General features: G+C 36.3%; 1 protein-coding gene across 1 annotated transcript; it reads left to right on the plus strand.

The window, feature by feature from the left end:
- Window positions 1-234: 234 nt before the first annotated feature.
- Window positions 235-23348, plus strand: LOC149795275 (uncharacterized). Its single transcript, XM_089964072.1, has 8 exons — window positions 235-664; window positions 1805-2187; window positions 3101-3280; window positions 3636-3674; window positions 17505-17703; window positions 18148-18225; window positions 19160-19261; window positions 22932-23348. Exons 1-8 carry the CDS (start codon window positions 320-322, stop codon window positions 23256-23258), a joined length of 1653 nt encoding a protein of 550 aa, XP_089820198.1. The 5' UTR covers window positions 235-319; the 3' UTR covers window positions 23259-23348.

Below are 23348 nucleotides of genomic sequence, written 5' to 3' on the forward strand. Positions count from 1 at the left end.
CATTGCTCCGCTACCCTATTTCTTAACAAAGAAAGCTTGTCAGGAAATTTTATCGTACACTAGTTTTATAAATTTTAATGTCTTTTTATGTAATTTGTTTTGGTGTTCACATTAAAAGACTTGGTGCTATTTTCATAATTGCCTTCCGATTTAATTCAGGACATTCTCACTCGCTCCTAACAGTTCTTGCTCTTTCATGGGATAAGCCTATCAAGGGAGATAACTCGCCGGAAACGTATGATCTTTGCACTGACAATCAATTTCTATTTTTAATTACACTTTTTATCGAAAAAACAAAAGTGAAACTTACTGATTACAAATGGCAAAAATGGCGGTTAAGGACTTGGATACACCGTTACATCGGTTAATGCAATATCTTGAAGCTGGCGAATATGCAAGGTTGACAGACGAGTTTACCGACTTCGTGTATGAGGATTTTGATGAAAGAGTTCAAGAGGTCCAGGTTCATACCAAAGATAAACGTTCATTTCTATTCCTCAAATCATTTATTGACAAAGTGAAAAGAAAACAGTACAACGCTGCGCATGAGCATTTGCAAGCTGCGCGCCAACAATATCAGAAATTTATGTTGCAATACGAGTCTTTGCCAGACAGGAAAAAGCAGCCAGTAATTAAGCCAAATCCACAGCCAAAAGTCAACGAGGTAAGCTGTTCCCTTATTTTATTTCTTTCTCTCTTTCAAGCTTGGACTGCAGAACCTGGGACAGCATGTTTTCATAACATGAACATGAAAACACGCCTGCCTAATGAGGTTTAGAAATTGTCCCTCTAACCTGTGTATACACTATTCTTTTAATTATTGGCACTGTGAATATGTTGGAACCAGTAGATCTACAAACAGAACGCATGTCCACAGTCTTCTGATTATTTTTTTTTATAGGCAATGACGCGGTAATATTAAAATTCGGAAGCATTGAACAGTTCAACGGAGACTAGAAAGAGAACTTCAGTTATAGTTGCAGCAATATGATGCCTCTGCCAGTATCACATTCAGTTCGTGAAGAAACATTAACAAATCACTTTTAACAGGAGGCTACCAAAAGATCTCACTTGAAAATTTTGATGAGACACAGATGATGATGTGCACAACGTGATGTGCATAGCTAAATCATTGCATGTTAATACAAAGTTTAGTCTCTTTTAACCAGACTCTTGCGTAACTATAAGAGGTTCTGTGCAAACTGAGTCTACTAACCAATAGGTGTTGCTCATTTCTTTTTTCGTTCTTTTATTTCGTTTTTAAACAATATACCACCTATTCAATTCAGTTCAAAGGCACTATTTGTAAATGATCGAAAAATGTAAACATGTAAACACACACACACACGCAGATATATATATATATATATATATATATATATATATATATATATATATATATATATATACACACATACATACATATGGATTCTAGAGGCGGTAGAATGTATTCATGCAAAACTAGGCAATGAGTGCCCCTTTCAGTGAGGTGGTGCCATACCATAAGAATTTTCGAGATTTTATCTGTATAAGAGAAAACTTACCTACTGTTTCTTGTGGTTGGTCAAAACAGTAAAGAATAATTAGAAGACTGTGCACATATGTAATCAAAGCTTTTAGTAATAATGTTAATTAATCTGTGAACCACTCAGCGACTTTACCACGTGCTTGGAATGCATCGTTTTTAGTGTTACAGTCATCAGCATATACTTTTTACCAGACTTACGTATGGCGAAGATGTCACGTTAATGCAAGATGCGTGCGTAACCGAGACAGTCAATATTTGTTTTTTTTTTTCTTTTAGCCAAAACCTACTGTTATTCCAAAGGAAGCCACGAATCCCGGCTATCGGGCACTGCCGCCCTCAAAATCTCCCCCGCCTGCGTATACCCCACGTCTTCAAAAACGTATAAATTCTCCGGTCCTTCCTGAATCCATCCCCCCATCTGATATGGATGAAAGACTACAACCGCCCATAGAGAGGGAACCTCCACGATCACTGCAAGATATAAAGCATACAGACAGACCTGTGATCTTTAGAATGGAAGAGGCGAGTCCAGAACCGATTGAAAAGGAACGAAAACGACAGAGGGAACCATTTTTTCCGGTTCGAAGTCCTGATGAATATAAGCTGATCACTCCATGGAAGCATGTTCGAGAATTCAAACCCAATGTTTTTTCACATGAGTACGTAGATGTGAAAATAAAGTAATATACTTTCCAAGAGCTTAAAGAATTTATCAAAAGAATAATTCATGCAAAGACTTCAACCAAAATTGGACGATATATGTAAAAACAAAATACAAAAAAGAGTATTTAAATCTCCTCTTTGCAATTTAATTCGAATCCATCGATTAACACGATTCGAGGTCAGTTTAATCTGAATCCATCCAATAACACGATTTGAAGTCACGTCTTAAGCAGAATCAAATCAAAATATTGATATTTCCTTCCAAACCTATGTCAGTTGCAATAAGCTAATAGTTTATGTTGAACACGTATATCCTTAGACGCAACACCACACACAACTGTAGTCAAGCTTTGAGTGTAGCGTGCTATTTCACGAGAATCGTCCACCATCTAATGAATTCCCATATTTAAATAAAGGTTATAAGGACAATGTTTCCACGCACGCACGCACACACACACACACATACGCACGTACACACACATACGGCTTAAGTTTGATATATGGTAAAACACTCACACATTTGTCTTCAGTTAATATAACTCATGAGGTTCTTTTTTTTATTGTCTTGGTTGTACTTAAATGTTGACTTTGCACGTGCTTTTGTAGTAGAGCTTTGTAGGTTGTGTTTAAACAACCAAATATTTTAGTAGGCAGTTAGTATATTATCGTGTAGTTGCTATAAGAATACCGACCATATGTTGCAGGAAAAATCAGGAAAAAATTATAAGCCTTTAAATCCATACTTAGACACGTGTTTACAACCGGTAAACCGCTCATGGTGCTGTAATTATGATGATGATTATTGTTATTATTATTATTATTATTATTGTTACTATTATTGCTGTTGTCATTATTATTATTATTATTATTATTATTATTATTATTATTATTATTATTATTATTATAAAGTCAGAATGGGGTTCTGCCCTGGCTACCAGCCCCTGAAGATGTTCGACCGAACTTTGTCAGTAGAGTGGATGATCGGAAAATCGGCACACGAAATCAATATAGTCCGAATATCTACGACAGTCAATATAGTCCGAATATCCGCGACAGCCACTTGTATTCAAATGTGTACGACACATATAAGTAAGTTGTGTCCTGATTTTCTTAGAACTGATCACAGCTGCAAAAATGTGTGTAAATATAAAACTAAAACTATGCTGTTCATCTGTAGATAAAGAGATAAGTGCTGTTAATCTGTATATAACGAGATTAGTGGTTATATGAAATAAATGTTTTTTGGGGGGAATGTACAATTTGATTTATATCAGGAACCCAATGTCAATACGATTTGGTTTATTTGACTAATATCCATCAAGGGTTTTATTCTGACAACCACGACGGGTTCTATAATGAATTAAGTTATGAACCATTTGCATGTTTCTTTTATTAAAGAGCCATTCGGTTTAGCTACAGCAGGACATTTTCTTTACGTTTTCAGAGACGGATCGAGAGATCTACCGGCCAAGATAGAAAGGAGGTGAATATCTCTCTCTCTCTCTCTCTCTCTCTCTCTCTCTCTCTCATTGTGCAGCATTTCGAACCCACGTCGGCAGTAAACGCTACCTATCGCCTTGCTTGCACGCACCCGTCCATCACGAATAAGCACTCATCACCAGCAAAAAAATTGTGCCACAAAGTCGGTGGTATATGCACTCGTGCGTAGCACATGGCGTACTAGTAATAAAATTGCACGATATCATTATTTGTATCAAAATAGTAATTCTGCCCGTCAAATATTCTCCTGAAGAAGCCGGGGATAGCATTCCGTTCTGTTTGGTGCATATTTTTAATTCTCGTTTTGGTGTATATTGCTCTCTCTCTCTCTCTCTCTCTCTCTCTGATGTTTGTGTCAAGGATGGGTCTATACTGAGAAATATAGCTTTGGTCATGAACTAATTACTGGATTTGTAATTTGCCGGTTATGTCCATTGTTTTACTGTTGGAAATGAACTAGTAATGTGAATCATACATAATTATTGTTAAGGTAGTAAGGGGAAATGACTTAGCTGCAGAGAGGGTGAACAGACTATAATTGGTTCACTCTCCGTTTCGCAAAATAACCCTTCCTGGAAAATCGCTATAAAAAAAAATCGCGATTGTCTCAGTACCCGGTATGAGACAACCCTGTCAGCGAACTTAATAAACTCTAATTGACTTACCCAGCCTATCGCTGATAAGTTTTTCTGATCGCGAAAAATCGCAGCGATCGCGTCGGTGTCAAGTTGGAGGCAGCGCCCTCTCTGCTGCTATTAATTTATCCAAAAATTTTATCAAGTCCGATTCGATATCTTGTTCTGGGATCATGTAAATTTATTGTTATAAATCCGTGTGGAGTAGCTTGTGCTCGTGAAAAAAGTTTCTAAATTTATTGATATCCATGTCACCGCCACACCAAGTTTGATGAATACTTCGCAACGTATAAGTATCGACTCCATTAAACACAACTAAAATATTACAGTTATCTCTGGTCACCTTTGGTATTTGTGTGTATCGCTGAGTAACATAAATCACATCAGTGTTTTTATGTCTACCTCGAGAAAAAGTCCTAGCTGGATTTGATTGTTTGTCTAGCATCATATCATCATATACAACCAAATTCTTAATAAATCCGTCTAAATCATCAACACTCGGCGCTTCATCAATATCGATTATAAATTAAATGACGTCGTCATCCAACAATCTTGCGTTTTCATTAAAATCCTTGAGTACATCATAACATCGTTGATCATCAACTGATGGTGATACCAAATACAACTTATCCCATTTTAACCATCTCGTTATCAAATTAAGTAACAGTTGCGTCTTACCACTTCCAGATGGACCTATGATAATCATTCGGATATAATTTGGTAGCGCTGCATGATGTTTGACCGGCTCTTGTTTTCTTATCGCTGTGAAATCAATAATATCCATGTTATATATAAAATAATTATGGATCTATATTGTGCGAAATGCAGGACACGTACCCCAACAAGTGATGTAACAACTATTACAACAAAAAAATAACAGATCATTCGTTACGGGTAAGTGTACGCGGTGTGGTACAATGAAATTTAAATTTATTCTCGCACAGTCAATGTCAGATAATAGTTATAAAAAAACGAGGAGGTGATATTGCAGCAAAATTAACAAAATTACCAGGAACTCCGTGGGTTAAATACCCAGGAGAAAAAACATCTCCCAGGATATAATTACTGTGGCCCTGGAACCCGACTTGATATCAGACTTGACAACCAAGATCAACCAAAACCAGGTGAGTATCCAATAAACGCTATTGATAGCGCGTGCCATGCTCATGATGTAGCTTATAAAAGTAAAGATCTACAGCATAGGCATATCGCAGATGTAAAATTAATTCACGTGCTAAATTCCATTACAAATAAATCTTTCAAGGAATCATTGGCTGATTGGTTAGTAAGATCCTCAATGAAAGGCAAATTAGCGCTAGGTGCTGGTAATTAATTATATATGGAATCGATTTATTATTCCCCAAGAGGATATTGGAAAGGTAGAGCAGCGATTAGTAAACTCGCCGAAGCAGCAAAAGTTACACGTGTCACTGCTGAAAAATGGTTAGCACGACAAGCAATATGGCAAATTTATCTGCCACCATCTAAACGAATTAACTTTGCACATTTTGATGTTGGAGTTCCTAATGAAGTTCATGAAGCTGATATTTTATTTTTACCACATCATACTATACGTAGTAGCAAGTACAAGTACGCGTTAACTATCGTTGAAGTTGCAAGTAAATATAAAGAAGCAAAGCCGTTGTCAACAAAGACAGCTGCTGAAGTTGCTTCTGCGTTTAAAAGAATTTATCAACGTGGACCCTTGCAATGGCCACAGCTGCTACAAGTTGATCCTGGCAAAGAATTTCAGGGTGCAGTATCATCGTTGATGAAGCAACATAATGTCAAAATACGACGAGGACATACTGCAATTCATCGTGATCAGGCAATTCTTGAACGATTTAATCGAACACATGCTGAGCGGTTATTTGGATATCAATACGCGAAGGAATTCATTCAAGACAAGAGATCTCGCGAATGGGTTGCAAGATTACCAGGTGTGATAGCTGCGCTAAATTATGAAATAACTCGAACAACTGCGTTGAAACCAAGTAATGCTATAAAAAGCGCGCGTATAACAATACAACGACGTGATGTTTCAAAACAACCAGTGCTGGGCAATGTGACTTTCAGATATTTATATGAACCCGGGGAACTTGAAGGTGGTAAAAAAAGAGAACTGATCATCTTTGGAGTATCACGACGCACACGATATCTAACATAACATGATCAACTGGTAGAACCGCAATCTACATACTGGATTCAACTGCTCCTCAACGTGGATTTACACGTGAACAATTACAAGTAATTCCCGAGAATACTCAATTACCACCGCGATCATTTAACTAGCTCCAAGGGTGTCAGCACCCCTACGTCGATTACATTCAAGACAGGTCAGCATCACATTTTCTTGTGTATGACCGCGACAGTTATCTTTTCTACTAACGGTAAATTGTCTTGGATTATTATTTGAATATCGCCACAACATTACACAATTACAGCTCGCACAGTGATTATTCTGCTTTTGTTTCAGCGCGTTGATAAATTCAACATCGAGGTCAAAATAGCGTTTTTTTTGTCACTTTGTTTATAACCGGCTAATTTTTTTTCTTATTATATCGTTGTCAATATCATCATTAATGGTTTCTGACGCGTCCATGACAATTCTTCGTAGCTGCGATATTTTTCTGACTCGGGATACTGCAAGATAAACCAAGTTCGACCATTCGATCAAACAATTGTATCAGTGATGGTTAATCCTTGAGATGAGTGAATCATCATCGCGTATCTCAGCGTCCACGGAGATTCGTCAGCGCGTATCGCATCCTCAGCAACAATTACAGGAACCAAAACAATATCATTTAATACAAGATTCTGTTTCTCGGGTTGTACTGGTATATCAACGTTGATATTCTGTAGTCGTGTATTAGCTGGTCTATAACACAACGGTATACGTAACGCTGAGAATTTTTCTTCATGCGTTTCAAACAACTTCCGTTGAAGCGTGTCTCTGACTATCTTTCTACTTGCCACTATCAAATCGTTTGGTCTCCACCTTTCCCAAAAGTCGTTCAAAGAAGTTTCTGGAATTATTTTACGCGCTATTTCACACTGAATTTTATTCGGTTGTAGTCTGATTAATTTTTTAAACTCTTTCAATTCTTCATCAAGAGATATGTGATCATCAGTTATCTCGGAGTAATAATTTACAAAATCCTTTAGCCAATGATGTGGAGATGGTCCAACAAACGGAGGTGGTTGACCGTGATCGCCGCACATTATCGCAGCTGTATTTTTTGTTAATAACCAGTCAAGAAATAATTTTAATATTTCTAACGACACTGTGCATATCTCGTCCCAAATAATGATGCCAGAAATATATTTCTCTCCCATTCTGTCAGGAGTCCATATACCACCGCTGTATTTGAAAAAGCTGTGATAAGTACAAGAATTAACTCCTAGTTGTTTCATCTCCCTGGTGAGTCTATGTGTTGGTGTTAACACAATCATGTCATCGTGTTTCTGCCGATATAATTCGATCATTCGAGTCGTCTTACCAGAACCCCCCGGTCCGTTCAAATAGACTGTCTTGTGCAAGGATACTGGATCATACACGGATGGTGCCAACGACAATTCTGATATCTGATCGCTGCGATAACTATTTTTAATCGTAACATCCGCGTATAAATCATTCTCATTTTATTCTCCACGAACCCAATGATGCATCAATCTCGTAAAAGGATCCAGTAATTCTAAATATTTTTTATTCAAGTAAAATGAATCCGTGGCAACTCTGACCACGGTGTCGGGGAATCTATTTATCATCGATAATAAATTTACAGAAACATAAGCAAGCATTGAAGATCTTAAATGAGTATACTGAAGAGAGTCTCCATCAGTGTAACAAACAATTGTGCCTAACTTTTTTCCATTAGACAAGTAAACATCTTTTCGATCATAAAGGATATCTTTCGCTGTTGCATCAGCGACCACGAATTTATATTCGGCGGGATCCATAATCAATCTTGCACAATATCGTTAATGATCAAATGAAGCGTCTTGAGTAAACTTACCGATTATTCTTCTACCGAGATCTTTCGCGGTTTTTCACTGTTACCAAGTTTAATCCTGAGAATATTAGAAGCATCATCAACGATGACATCAATAGAAGTATTTGGACATTCACGCTTACATTCCTCGATTACCTCATCGAGACTGATACGTTCCGGTGTTGGTAACCAAACTAATGTTTGTTTCCGATATGATATAATTGCCTCACTAACTGTCAACGATATTTATATTTTACTGTCAAGCATATATCGTAATAACACTATAGGCACCCAGCGTCGCTCCGAGAAATGTCTGCCAAACCAAACATAACAGCACGGATGAAGACCTTTAGCGAATTCGAAAGACAACACATGAGCTAATCCAGTGAGGTCAAAATCAGGTAACGATCCGTTTATGGCAACTCTCGTCATCTAGTTCATGGGATCTCCAAATCTTTTAAAATACCTAGCACATTCTCCGTAACCAAGAAAACTTCCAGGATAACACGCGCTCATGTCAACGGATATCATACCGTCGCGATCATACTTGGTATTCCACAAACCGTCATGCCCGTATTCAACAGAACTAGCTTGAACATCCTCGAGAAATCGAGATCGTGTTAGTTTCCACGAAATTTTCTCTCTATGAAAATGAGTCGCGACTGACGGAACTGTGAAACAATTTTTTAATAATTACTCGGTGTTTTCTGTTGAAAATTTTTGCGCGAGTATTTTAATTTCCTCGTGAAGAGATTCTTGACGATATAAATCACCGTTGGGTCTTACAAACTGATCATACTCTCCGTCGGGAAGACTTTTAAATAACGATACTGACACAGGATCGTTTTTACTTAACGCGTGAATAAAATCGAACGTGTTTTATTTTTTCAGAATTTTCCGACGGGTAAAATCTTACAGTTCGATCTCGTGGAAATATTGTTACTGCGCTGCTCCACGCGTGCGCATTATAATCAATAATTTCAATAGGAGTTCCTCTCGATTTATTCTGCGATTCATATAAAATCTCTCCTGTTATTGTTTTTACTACCACTGGAAATTTTAATTTAGCTGATAACTCGGAAACATCATTTATTGTAGCTCCGGTATCATTGACCCATTCAGCCCACTTCGCTATTTTTTCACGTCGCTGATCAGTCAGACCATTTCCACGTTTCGCATTTGTAAAATGTCCCATTACTCGCTCGGCTACACAATTCAACTTTGAAAATCTCATTGCTGCAAGATCATTAATGTTGGGTTTATCATTTAGCTGACAAATTCCATAAATAACCCCGGTTACATGATATGCTTGCGAGTAATATGGTCTATCAATACCACTCAGCGTTCCTGGCTTGGAATTTTTACTTAACGAAACGGTTTTTTCACCAGCAAGGACAAGGTCCCGTTTGTCACGGATAACCCACGTATCGGAATCTTCTGCTAGCACAATAAACTTTATTCTGATAAAATATTTCTGATTATCAAAGCGGTAGTCGATAATCGTTTTCTCCCGTGTATCGTTCATTGTAGCATCAGTGACATCGTCGTCGCGTATAATTTTGAATGTAGACCACGTGTGAAATGCACCATCATCACGAAATTCTTTCTTAGCATCCTTGATAATATTAATCAGATCAGTCAGAGCTCGCCTCCGCGACGGGTTAGTCTGTCAAGATCGAATCTTGAATCTTTCCAAGGTTGGATGATGGACAATCTCTCAAACTCACCCATGTCATAATTAAGACAAGTATTTAAATAAAAAATATTATAGATAGTGAATCGGTGAAATGGCTTATTGTAGGATCTTCAACTCCTTGTAACAAATCCTGTGTAAATGAATTCTACGGACAACATTCGCAAAGTGTAAAGAGAGGCAGTCTTGGTCCACAATCGTGTTTAAGATGAGGTGTCGGAGATAAAGATAAAACACAGCTGTGCGCGTGTAGTGGTGGTAAAGAGAGTTAACGTTATTATGACAAAAAAATATCAACTCGGTCAAGGTCATCAATAAGGTTATAAGAACTCCTGAAGACTATGTAACAAGGTTTGACAATAAGTTCTAATTTAGACAATTACATTACATATAAATGGAGCAAAAAGAATTTGTCCCACATCCCATCATCAAGAATTATGAAGCATCTCGTGATGGTGTCATCCTACATTGTCGACTGAAGAAACCAGTTGGTGCTGTTGATAGTTCCGGTTATCTTAGATTTAGTGTTGATGTGAAGAAAAGGTATATCTGTCATCGATTCGTATTTGAGGTTTATCACGGAGAGATCAAAGATGGTCTTGTGATCGATGATGTTGACGAAAAGAAACGTAATAATAATTTATTTAACCTTCAAGCTATTACACAAAGTGAGAATTCTGCACGAGGGAATACTGGTCAGTTTAAGAGCATTAAAAAGAGAGTAATCAAATCTGTCAATATTGAAAACGGCAAAGAGATAATATTTCAGTCAATGAACTCTGCTGGCAAATATTTTGGTATTAACCCACGTTCAGTCCAACGTGTTGCAGATAAAATAATCAAATTATCGTTTTTATACCGGTTTGAAAACTGGATTTCGTTTTCTTATGTCTCAGTGGTGTTAGATACAGATAACGGAGATAACTCCGCCCCGATGGTGTAAAAGTCGATGACGGAGTTACCTCCCTTGATTTCAGAAGATTGCGCAAAACACATTCTTTTATATTATATATTATCCAGAAAATCAATAAATTTTCAAAGTAGAACTAAGTTCAAATTGTATCATTTTTTTGCAATATAAAAGTAATTGTATTATATTTTTTTAAAATCCAAAAGTAATTGTATTATTTTCTTGCAATCCAAAAGTAATTATATAATAATTTCTGAATCATATATTAATAATAGGTCCCGTGGCGAAGTGGTAGCGTGGCTAATTCTCGTTCTCGACGCTTCGAGTTCGAATCCAGTGACCGGCATATTGTCGACGTAGGCGATATTTCGCGATTGTGTATATAATTGGGGGTTCACTCCAAGCTCGAAACTCAACAGAAAAATATTCAGACTCTCCCCACCTCGTCACCACGGCGTGGTGCTGTTTTGCATCCCCTGGGATGATTTCTGGGGGGAGTGTGCAGAAATCTGTTGAATGTAGAGAAGACCTCCGTGTATTGTGCAGTCCCTGTTGTAAATATTGTTAATATCTGTAAATAATGTAAATACCCGTATATACTGTAAATATTGTAAATACTTGTCAATACCTGTAAATAGTGTAAATACTTGTAAATCCCTGCAAATAGTGTAAATAGTTTAAATATGCAGTACAAGGCTGTAAATATGCTGCTATATGTACTATGCCGTCCTTAGAATTAAGTTAATTAAGGTTGTAAATGCTGTAAATATGTAAATATGTAAATGCAATGCTGTAAATATACTTCACAACAAAAAGGGTCAGCAATGACCCTCCCATTTTTCTTTTAAATATATAATATTCGGTATATATATATATATAATGGATTACGAAAATGTCAATGGTGTAATTTCTGCTATTAAAAAATTAGAACACGACGGTACAAATATATCCGATGAACTAGATCCTGATAGAATTATTTCTGAATTTGAAACACTACAAAGCGAGTAAATGAATTTGTCAGTCTCTCTCGTGCAATCGAACATATTAGATCAGAATTATCTCGTGAATATGAAACAAAGAAGATAATTAATTCTCGCGTGAGGCAACTAAGAAAAATTCTGTCTAATGAAAACGAAAGTGAAAGTATGTCCCTGACTCTGTCAGATAATTAATTTTTTGCATTGTCCTTCACCACTCACAGATTTCTGTAAAATATTATTAGAAATTTATTTTTTACTGAAAATCTGTCGAATTTGTTAGTTCTAAATGGTAATAAGGTGGTCAAAATCTTGTAAATCGACTGATTTTTCAATTATGAATGGTAATAAGGTAGTCAAAATCGTGTAAACCGACTGATTTTTCAATTCTAAATGGTAATAAGGTAGCCAAAATCGTGTAAATCTAGCAAATTTCAGAAAAAAGTAAATTTCGTATAATACTTTACTGAAATCTGAAGAGTATTTGTCAATCCACCTCGCTGATTTTATCAAGAAGGGAGAAATTTTTTTGGTACTGCTTCCTTGAAATCGTAGATTTTTCACGATTGGAATCGTAGATTTTCACGATTGAAAATCCTTTGGATTTCACATATAAATTAATATTTACTGTCGCATCCCTTAAATCCAACAAGTGGCCGGACTGGTCAGTTAGTTTGAAATTTATTCTTGATAACAGACGAATACAACATCGTATATAGACCTGATTGATCGGTTCTTGTACAATCAGATATCCGGATGGTTCTTTCGGCGTGAACGAATAAAGAATAAATCCTTGCTGCGCTTGATTTGATATTGTTGTGTCTGTGCTGTAATTTCCATCGATTACATCACACACAAGATTGACCGCGACCACCTGGGTTATTTACGATTTCCGGGGATACATGTCGTCCTTGCCCTTGTGGATTATTGTTGTATCGGAGAATAGTTGCCGGTGGTAGTGTTTCTTTGTACCGTGTAATTATATCAGAAAAGAACTCATCAATCATATCGTTGACTGTTTTTTTTATTTTGTCGATTACGTCATACCCGGGAAATTTAAATGTCGGTAGACCAGCCTTTGTTATCTTGTATTTGTTAAGAAATTGTTGCTTAAGTTTATCTTCTGTGTTAATTACCGCTTGTAAGCAACTTTCATTAAAGTATTCGATATCTGCAATAATTTGATTAAACGTCTTAATCAGTTTAATGATATTGTCCTTGTTATTTGATCTTGTATCGGCGATGTATTCTGTAAAATACTGACGTAAATCCCTTAGTAAAGTTTTGTAAAATTCAGTAGCAATTGAAATAAAAATGTCGATTTCTTCATCAGTTTTTGGTACATTTCGAGGTTGATAGATCCAAGCCAATTCATTGCAGGAAGGACTAAAGGTAACAGTTTGATTTTTACCCGCTATGACAAGGATTTGCCCATGACCAAATGATTGATATGGGCTATCGCAACGATCCATATGTTTCGGATATGATTGTTTATCCGTGGTAAAATCAGACCGCTTCGGTTCTGGTAACGATGGAGGTGCCTCCGGTGGAATTCCAGGCCATCCTAACAATGTTCTGATCGATGATTGATTTATATCCACGGCGTAATCGGGAGAGTTTATCTCGATTGCAGAAGACATAGTTGGTTCATGAGAGGTTATTGCTATTTTGGATTCTTTCCCAGTGATATTTTTTATTCTACGCGCTAATTTCTCATTGATTTCTTCAATTTGATAGCATCCGGTTGGTATTCCAACAACGTTCCAGTCGGGTGTACCATCTGATTTATTTTTATTTGCAAACACAAACGAATTATTAGCTGGTAATCCACCAAAATGATTTTGATCTGATATTTGGCCAGCTGTGGTATACTCGCAACTGTGCTAGCGCGATCTCGCTTACCGGAATCGCAGTTGGAAAATTGATACTGAATTCAGGCTTGGTTGAGCTTACTGTTATCATCGTGGTTTTTGGCTGGGTTGTATTTGCGGCTATCTGCTGAAGTAGTTCTGTCATTATTTATTTTTTCTTCTTTCAAATGGAAGACTTTATTGTATGTCTTTGTCATTATCGCGAATTCGGAATCTGATATAGTTGTGTCGTCGAGACTTGATGATATCAACGACGATAATTTCGAGTACGCGGCTGTGGCTGTGTTTAATTTTACAACGCCGTCGTTGAGTTTTGTGCTCATGCACGTGGATATCTTTTTCGCGATAATATTAAAAACACCTGCGATGGCAGCCGATGATGAAATGCATATTGTTACCGCGATTGCAGTTGTTACTGGCGTTAACGCTGATAATAATACCCTGGTGGACGCAACTACCGCATATACTGAATAAACTATAGCATCTAGCGCGATTACACGTCGCCGGTAGTTTTTTTTTTACTTTCAACGTATAGTCGTTGATTGTATTTTTTAAATCTCTTTGTCATTCGCGCACTTGATCGTATCTACATTGTTGTGCATCTAATGTTGTTGTTGACATTTTTATTTTACGTGAGTTCTTTTTTCACGTCGGCAACTTCAGTACGAATTTTTCCAATACCTTCAACTATTTCTTCGCCGACGGGTGGAGGTTGAGCTGCAGCTGTATCAGTTGGACGTTCTCGTAAAATCTTTATTTGTTTTTTTAGTTCTCGCTGCTAGTTTTTCAGTTCCCTTTGCGCAGTGGTTTGTTTTAATACCCTTCTTCCTCTCCTCCTCATCCTTAATATCTCCCCTTATAGCTTTTTCAGTAACCGCTGTAATGGGTTTAAATAACTGTTCTGTATCCTCTACAAATTCAACTTGTGCTTCTTGACGTTCTTGAAGTTTTTTGTCTTACAGAATCACGAACAGGAAGAATTATTTTGATTGTTTCTAGTCGCTCTCGTGCCAATCTAGAGGAATATGGTTCTCCGATGTTTGCCATTATTGATATAATAATGATTTAATTAATAGCAGCAGAGAGGGAGCTGCCTCCAACTTGACACCAACGCCATCGCTGCGATTTTTCGCGATCAGAAAAACTTATCAGCGATAGGCTGGGTAAGTCAATTAGAGTTTATTAAGTTCGTTGACAGGGTTGCCTCATACCGGGTACTGAGACAATCGCGATTTTCTTTTGGCGATTTACCAGGAAGGCTCATTTTGCGAAACGGAGAGTGAACGAATTAGAGTCTGTTGGCCCTCTCTGCTGCTGACTTCACAGTCTCGAGTTAAATTTCTTCATCAAAACTATAATTTCTATGTGGACTCAGGTCGCAATTAATTTGCTATAATTTTACTATATATCCTTTGCATTTGTTTCTCAGTATTGAACTTTCCACTGACCTTCCATTGTGTCCAGATGATAATAAATCACATCTTATTCTAAAGTACCTTCAATGATGAACTCACTGCGAGGTTCCTAGCATAGGTAATGAGTCATATTTTTCATAGGATGAGCTATAAACAAAGTCCCGTGCATTGAGTCACAGATTTCACTAGCGGAACATGATAAATGCTTCATTACTCGATGTGCTCTGTCCCCGAAGTACACACAGACAACCACACCATATGCTCAGATTCTAAAGAATAAACAATTACTTTTAATCAACACAATTAATACCTAAATCAAACTTTTGTTTCGCCACCAAAAGGAGAAATAAAATAAATGCACTCAAAATAGAATGGGACTCCTTTCGTTTGCACTGAACCGGAAGTAACAACTGTGACTCGATTCCATGTCTGAAATGTAATGCACTTTCCATTTATTTGTGCTTGATTTTCTTGCTATAAGTATGACAGGTATAAAGTGCCTGATTTTCTTTCTACAGGTATAACTTACGTCGACGCACACAATCAAGCGCTGCATAGCCTTATGGGAAATATTATATTACATGTGAAAACATGAGGACATATTTTTCACATGTACACATATTGACAATTATTATTATAACCCCACCAGAACACATAACAGTTACGTTGAGAGTATTTGCCTTATTGAAGTCCCATATTTCATCGTTGCTTAACGAATATAGTCGTACTTCAAGCGTTACTCAACACAAATAAGCCGGGGATTTATCTAAGTCTGAACAAATTATTTAATTTGTTTGCTTCTTTCTGCATTTTTTTTCCACATGCAAATAAAAGAAACTGAAGAGTTTCACTTGCACATGCTTTGTCGTATTCATTAACATAACCTACCCTAAAACTTTAAATATTTATTAAAGTTTTCGTGATCTCTGAATAAATAGCGCCGTGTGATTGGTAGAATCATTGAAACGTGTTATGTCCCCTGATCACATACATTATAAACCAATTATCAGGTTAATACTAAAAACAACATGAACCTCGTATACTGTAATTAGTTTACAGCATAAAACCACAATTTGATTACATACATCAATCATTGGTTACACGCAGTGGTTGCGGATTCGTTTAATGGGGTAGACTAAAACAATTCAAAAAGACCCGAAAAAGGGTGTGGTAGAGGCATTATCGTTACACAATCCGGATTACTCTATATGCACGAGAATTAAGGCTAGTAGATAATGACCGGGACGATGGATTATTGCCCCCTGAATCAGATCCTGTGAACTTGCAATACATGCTGAAGGGATCGACTGACTTTTAAAATTAGCTTGATTTTGCTGTGTGTAAGGTTACAAGATGACCCCTGGTATGTGGTTGCAAAGAGTTATTCTTAATATGGTCGAATATTGCATATTTGGAAAGGGGAAGGTTTTTATATATGGAATCCCATGATCTAAATTTCTGTATTAAACTGATTTTTTCCCAATGAAAACGATGGACAAAACGAAACCATATTGTCCGATTATACAGTCATATGTATGAGACAGAGGTCTACAATCATGTGTATGAGAAAAGGTTACAGTGATATGTATGCAACAGAAGGGTAAAATCATATGTATTAGACAGAGGAGAACAATCTTATGTATGAGAGACAGGAGTACAATTATGTGTATGAGACAGAGGTGTACAATCATATGTATGATAGAGAGGTGTACCATCATACGTATTAGACAAATATGTACGATCATGTGTATGAGAAAAAGTTACAATCATATGTATGAAACAGAGGTGTACAATCATATGAATGAAAAAGAGATGTACAGTCAGATGTATGAGACAGAAGTGTACAATCATATGAATGAAAAAGAGATGTACAGTCAGATGTATGAGACAGAAGTGTACAATCATATGAATGAGAAAGAGATGTACAGTCAGATGTATGAGACAGAAGTGTACAATCATATGAATGAAAAAGAGATGTACAGTCAGATGTATGAGACAGAAGTGTACAATCATATGAATGAGAAAGAGATGTACAGTCAGATGTATGAGACAGAAGTGTACAATCATATGAATGAGAAAGAGATGTACAGTCAGATGTATGAGACAGAAGTGTACAATCATAAGTATCAAAAAGGAGCCGTAGTTCTGTACAGTTTTATTATTAGTAACGTGTTCACTTCATTCATCCAGATCTTCCCATCTAATAAATCACTGAAGACTTCTCCATTCTGAAACGTTCTTTCAACACCCCCGCCCAAATTTCGTCTCATCTAACTGTTCAAAGCAACATTGCTCACCGCGATTTTCATCTTACCTTCAGACGAAGTCCTGAGACTAGCGTAATACGGACGAAAAGCCAGCTTCAGTTGGAGAACTTATATAACTCGCAACGCCCTTCGAAACTGGCAGAGCGGTTCTTAGACCTTTATTTTGGGGAATATGCACATGCATTTAAGGAGCTGACGACACGTGGCATGAAGGAGAGAAATGTAGTATTCTATTTGTTGCAGATAGTCACGGTACTTTGTTTACTTTCATTGAGAAAGAGATATTGCTTTCAATATTTGCCTAAATCTCTTTGATCAAGACGCAAAACCCATCTAACATAAATGTGAAACTTTTTTTCGTAACACGAAAGGAGTAAACTCTTAATTGGATAAATGAGTGTACACGTTTTAAACGGTTAATGATTACGACACCTCTTCAGATAGTCAAAGTAGAAGCATCTGGAGCCTTGAAAAGTATCATCGTCTAGAATGTCCTTTGTTTTATTATCTGTTTCAATATATCAATCAATCAATCAATCAATCGTAGCATATTTCAGCAACCTTTTTCCAATTAATCAGTCGATGAAAACATATTCTTGTTAATATTATGTGCACTTCACATGCGTTTAGCATGCGTCATATTTAGTTACATAATTTGTGAACGACAGTTAACAATCCTATGAATTTACATCTCAGGAAGCTTATGATCACTGCCGAACTGCGGTAGAACTGAATCTGAATGAGAAGCCGAATTCAAGGGAAGAAACATCGCCGGTAATTCACAAAAATATTTATTTAATGACACGTCTGTATACTATTCTCATAATCAAACTTTCATGTTTTGCAACATAAATATGAAATATTTTTTCTTATTTTTGTATTTTAACTAAGATCTCGTTACTTTTACGGGAAAGATAATTAACACAGATGTATCGTATTATCAATGTCTTTTACAGATAGGTGTACAGTCAGATTGTACATAGTACATCACTCGTATTATCATTGTCTGATACGTGAATTGTGTACAGTCAGATTATATATGGCACGTCACTTCTACTATCATTCTCTGATACAGATAGGTCGACAATCATGTGTACGTAGTACGTCACTAGCAATATCATTCTCTGATACAGATAGGTGTACAGTCAGGTTGTACATAGTACGTCACTCGTATTATTATTCTCTGATACAGGTAGGTCGACAGTCAGTTTGTACATAATCATCACATAAAAGAAGCAGATTCGTATTTTTTTTTATTTTTTATAAAAACTTTTCAAAGGTCCAAATTGAAAGGTCATATTTACTATTATTATCGCCATACCTTAAACCAATAAACAAACATTGGGGCATTATGATGCCCTATTGTCTGTGTTCCAGTCCATCCATCCTTCAGTGTATCCGTCTCTCCGTCATAATAAAAATCCTTTAAACACTGAATCAGAATTATCGGAACTTGATATTATAGTATTTAAAACTGTAAAAAATGTGAAATAAAGGTGTTGTTTAATCCATTCCATAGGGCGTAAAAATGTTAAATGTACTATGGCTTCAATGACATTTTCGAATAATTTTGACAAAATTTAATACAAGTAGTCATATAAGCTGTATATAACAAAGAAGGAGACAAACACAAGTCACTTTGTATACTTCTAATTTCGCCAACAACAGTCTTCTCAATATTGTTTAACGTCTTTTATCTAACTTTCAGAAAAGCGGCTCATCTGAAGTCAAAACTCCTGAGTTCCATGTGCATCCGAATTTAGAACAAAAGCGCACCAAGGCCGCTAAATTGCTTCCATATGCGCGTGAGGTGAGTTAATGACCTGAATCTGATATATATATATATATATATATATATATATATATATATATATATATATATATATATACATATTGTAATACCTAACTCAGCACACCAAAATGTTATTAAAAACTACATTCCTTCTTCCGTTCCTGAACGCATGCCACCCACCCACCATTGTTTAGACCACCATCTGCATCTCTTATAAATGTGTACTCTGTGTTTTATACTAAATGTGAGTATAAAACCTTTCTATGATCTTCGTAATGTCACGCTGTTGTCATGAGTATTAATGAATTCGTCAAGAAATTCAGTTAAAGGCATCAACAGTTCTACAAGCCCTGGGATATCAACATTAAGTGGAAAGAAGTTCGCATAATAGCAGTCATTGTGTCATATTCATTTTCATGTTGGACCATGTGTGTGTCGTGTTGGAATTTCACATAAGTGGTTTAGGAAATGAATTATCTTACCTTCCATGATTTTTGGAATATCAAAGCCAGATATATGATGCTAGTCCATAAATTAGAGACTTTAACCATCCGGAGGAGTTTCATTGCCGAAACAGCGGCAGCGGACATGATGGAATCAATGTGCCCAGCCAAAGAGTCACATTTGTCAGACTTTTGTTGAACAATAAGTTAGAACTAATGTTACTGTTCTTTACTGTAAGTTCTTGGTTATGTAGAATTTGTTATTTTACTTTAATGTGCGAAATAGTATGCATTTGATAGGGACTATTTCTTACCATATTACGACTCAATGCATCAGCAGTACGTTGTACTCTCGATCGATTCGCATCGAAATTCACTTGTCCGTTTCGTTCAGTTCTACTTAATCATAGGTATGAATATATAAATAAGATTAAAAGTAAAAACTCACACAACGGACATTGAGAGGACAATTTACTTCTGTCTAAAGTTTGTGTGCAGAGGGATTTTTCCATGCAGTTTGAACAGTTGACTCGGTTACCGCCCTGGATAACCCTGAGAGGGACAAACATGGATTGGCTAACTAAGGTCATATGGCGTGAATAGGAGTCTATAAATATAAGTGCAGACAGTGCACTGGCAGATAGCTGTCAGATCGGCAAAGTATGAACATCAAAGTAGAAAAGAATTTCGGCAAACCATCACTTATACATAACCGATATTAACTTTGGCACTTTGAAAGCCCAGAACTGAATTAAATTGTTATGAGATGTTTTAAATAGATTTATTACATGATTGCCATTGAATGTAAATGCTTTAGAATTATAATGTAATTCTTTATAAAGCCGCTGCTATCTCCAGCCACACTGCTCAAGTACACTAGTACCTAAATTATTTGTTATTGAGATCACGCTACCATGTCAGAATGTATCACAGTCAATCCAATATTTATCTCTTAATATACACAGGAATTTAATAATAAAATTAATTTCACCATAATATGGTGTATTATAACGTTGTCTTTTGGCATTTAGACAATTAAGTCTGATCTATATTATCAAAAGCCGATAGTGTTGTGACGAACACTGTGTTTATGTAAAGTCACTATGCCATATTGAGTAGCATGTTCTGTATCACCTTTATTATTTACTAAAAAGCATTTTTAGTCTTGAACTCTGGTCTTTCCGATATATAACACACGGGGTGTTACAATACATACATACATATACATACATACATATATATATATACATATATATATATATATATATATATATATATATATATATATATATATATATATATATATATATATATATATATCAACACGTCTCGAATATACGAGTAGAAGAAGATGATTGTAACGATGTCGCCCAGTTACAAATCACTGGTAGATAATCTATGAAGTGCCTTGCATATACTTGGGCTTGTTACTACCTTTGGCGGATAACTGACACATGTACCTCGCACTCTTTTGGTAGAAAACCTAATGATGCAGTCGTTGTATATGCATCGAATTTCACATAATAGCTATCGAACCACTTTGAATGACATTTTTGATCTATATTGTAATGTTCTCTTTAAAGTCATACTTCGACAAGATGTACCAGTTGCATAGTTGCCATCAGGGAAAAGTTTACAAGCTGCAATTTTATAATTTTGAAAGAACATCTAAATATAAAACTTTGCATATTTATGTATGGCACACATATGTTAAATGCAATAATTAAAACATATTTAATTAGATGTATGTCCCTACATACGCATATGTATTAGAGTTAGCGATATATATATATATATATATATATATATATATATATATATATATATATATATATATATATATATAAAGTCTTTCTGGGTACACATACGTTGCGGAAAAGTTTGAATGAATACAACTGGAAGGCGATGTCACGTAAACTACTTACCGTCAAAACATAGACGTATGCTACTTATTACTTTCACCTGAAATTTAAATGCATTTCACAATGAGAACGAAATCCTTTGGAGGGACTAGGTGTTTAGCTTTTGAGCCAGACTGAGTATTGTTCAGTATAACCCCAATGCCTGCTGCCAAATGATCACACAATCAGTGGTTATTTGTACCGGCATGGTCTGCAAACTTTTTTCTAGCAGCAGGTTTAGACCGGTTTTGCTGTGATCATTGGGATAAAGATTTTCCTGTTCCTTGGTATAACGATTCTCCTGTTCCTTGGTATAACGATTCTCGCGGTAATTCGCTTTCCAAATAAAGCTTGATATCCCATATTTGGATATTCTATGATACGGTATTCAATGCGCAATATTTACTACGATCTGTTTCCTTTCCAAAGAAGGATGCAATATCCTTTGTGGCACACCGAAAATCGAGGCTGATCACGGAAATCGTTACTACTTGAACTACTATGGTACTATCCAACATAACGTTTCATATCAAGAATATAAACTCTAATGAACTCGTTTGTCAGCAGTTAGATTCGGCAAATCAGGTATTAAATAAAAAGACTGATTGATTTGTTTAAGTATGTATAAGCAACACCTTCAAACCATCTGAGAGTATGCTGATAAAGCGCCTGGTGTGAATCACACCCGTCTGCTTACATTGATATCTATAGGAACGTTATACTACCCTATTCACGAATTAGGGGTCCTAATTTTAATAGCAGCTGTTGTTGTGAAATATAAAACCTATTGTCAATCAGACTGTCATTTTATAACTCTCAACTCAATTCTTTATATTGTGTTCATGTATAATCATCAATTTCAATGTTGGCCATTCGCTGAAGCATGATATGCAAATCGATGGTTTTAACAACTTCATTTACGAAGAAAGGCTACCTCAAAATGATGACAGAAAAAACGAGGCGTACTGTAATAATGTGATGACTGAATTTCCAATAGTACGACTAACATAAAGGTACTGTGTGAATGACTTTCATGATAGTACCGAAAAGCGTGCGCACGTGTAAAATAGATATATGTGTTTTTCAGCTGATTAAGAAATATGTGCACAAAGAGAGGAGGATCGCTTGAAAAGAAAACAATGTCATGGTCTAACACTGTCATTTATGTTTGATATTATGTTAAACCCGTCGACTGTGTATTTTGTTATCTTAGTTCTGTTAAAATTTTATTTCAAAATTTATCTCAGTGACTATATATTTGCTCGGGGTAAAATTGTGTCCAATGAAAATAAGCGTACTTCCCGTGAAATAAGGCGTGTTTTACTATCTTTGGTTTCATTTCAGGATTTCATTCAAAAAACTTATCCGGAAATCCTTCCACGTAAAATTCTGACAGAATGCCTGCTTACCAAAGCATATGCTGAGAAGTCGATGGAAGTCTGCTGGTGGATGTGTGTTCGTGAACCTCCCATCACTATGGAGTGGGTGCCCGAAAGAGCTAAGGATCAACCGTATCAAACCTTTCACCGTGCAATATATGGCCCATACACACAGGGCGGATCTCATTTGGAGTATACGGTCTGGCCCGCTATTCGACTGTATGAGCACGGGCCCGTACTTTCAAAGGGTATAGCACAGGGAATTACTCCTGATGAAAAAAGTTCTGTATGATCTACAACGAAAGAAAAGAAGACGTTATCAGTTTTGTAGTTGTGGCATCTGTTAGTGTTTTCTGGTTTCATGATATCAGAGAAGATTGTT

This window comes from Sinohyriopsis cumingii, chromosome 7, assembly GCF_028554795.1.
Source record: "Sinohyriopsis cumingii isolate HCF-2022 chromosome 7, ASM2855479v2, whole genome shotgun sequence".
Lineage (NCBI taxonomy): Eukaryota > Metazoa > Mollusca > Bivalvia > Unionida > Unionidae > Sinohyriopsis > Sinohyriopsis cumingii.

What these genes read in the sequence shown, in the direction of transcription:
- LOC149795275 (XM_089964072.1), top strand. Translation starts at nt 320, where the DNA reads ATGGCAAAAATGGCGGTTAAGGACTTGGATACACCGTTACATCGGTTA. An exon ending in AATGTGTACGACACATATAA is followed by an intron (nt 3,281 to 3,635) that starts GTAAGTTGTGTC and finishes TTACGTTTTCAG; the next exon opens with AGACGGATCGAGAGATCTAC. An exon ending in ATTTGTTGCAGATAGTCACG is followed by an intron (nt 17,704 to 18,147) that starts GTACTTTGTTTA and finishes TTTACATCTCAG; the next exon opens with GAAGCTTATGATCACTGCCG.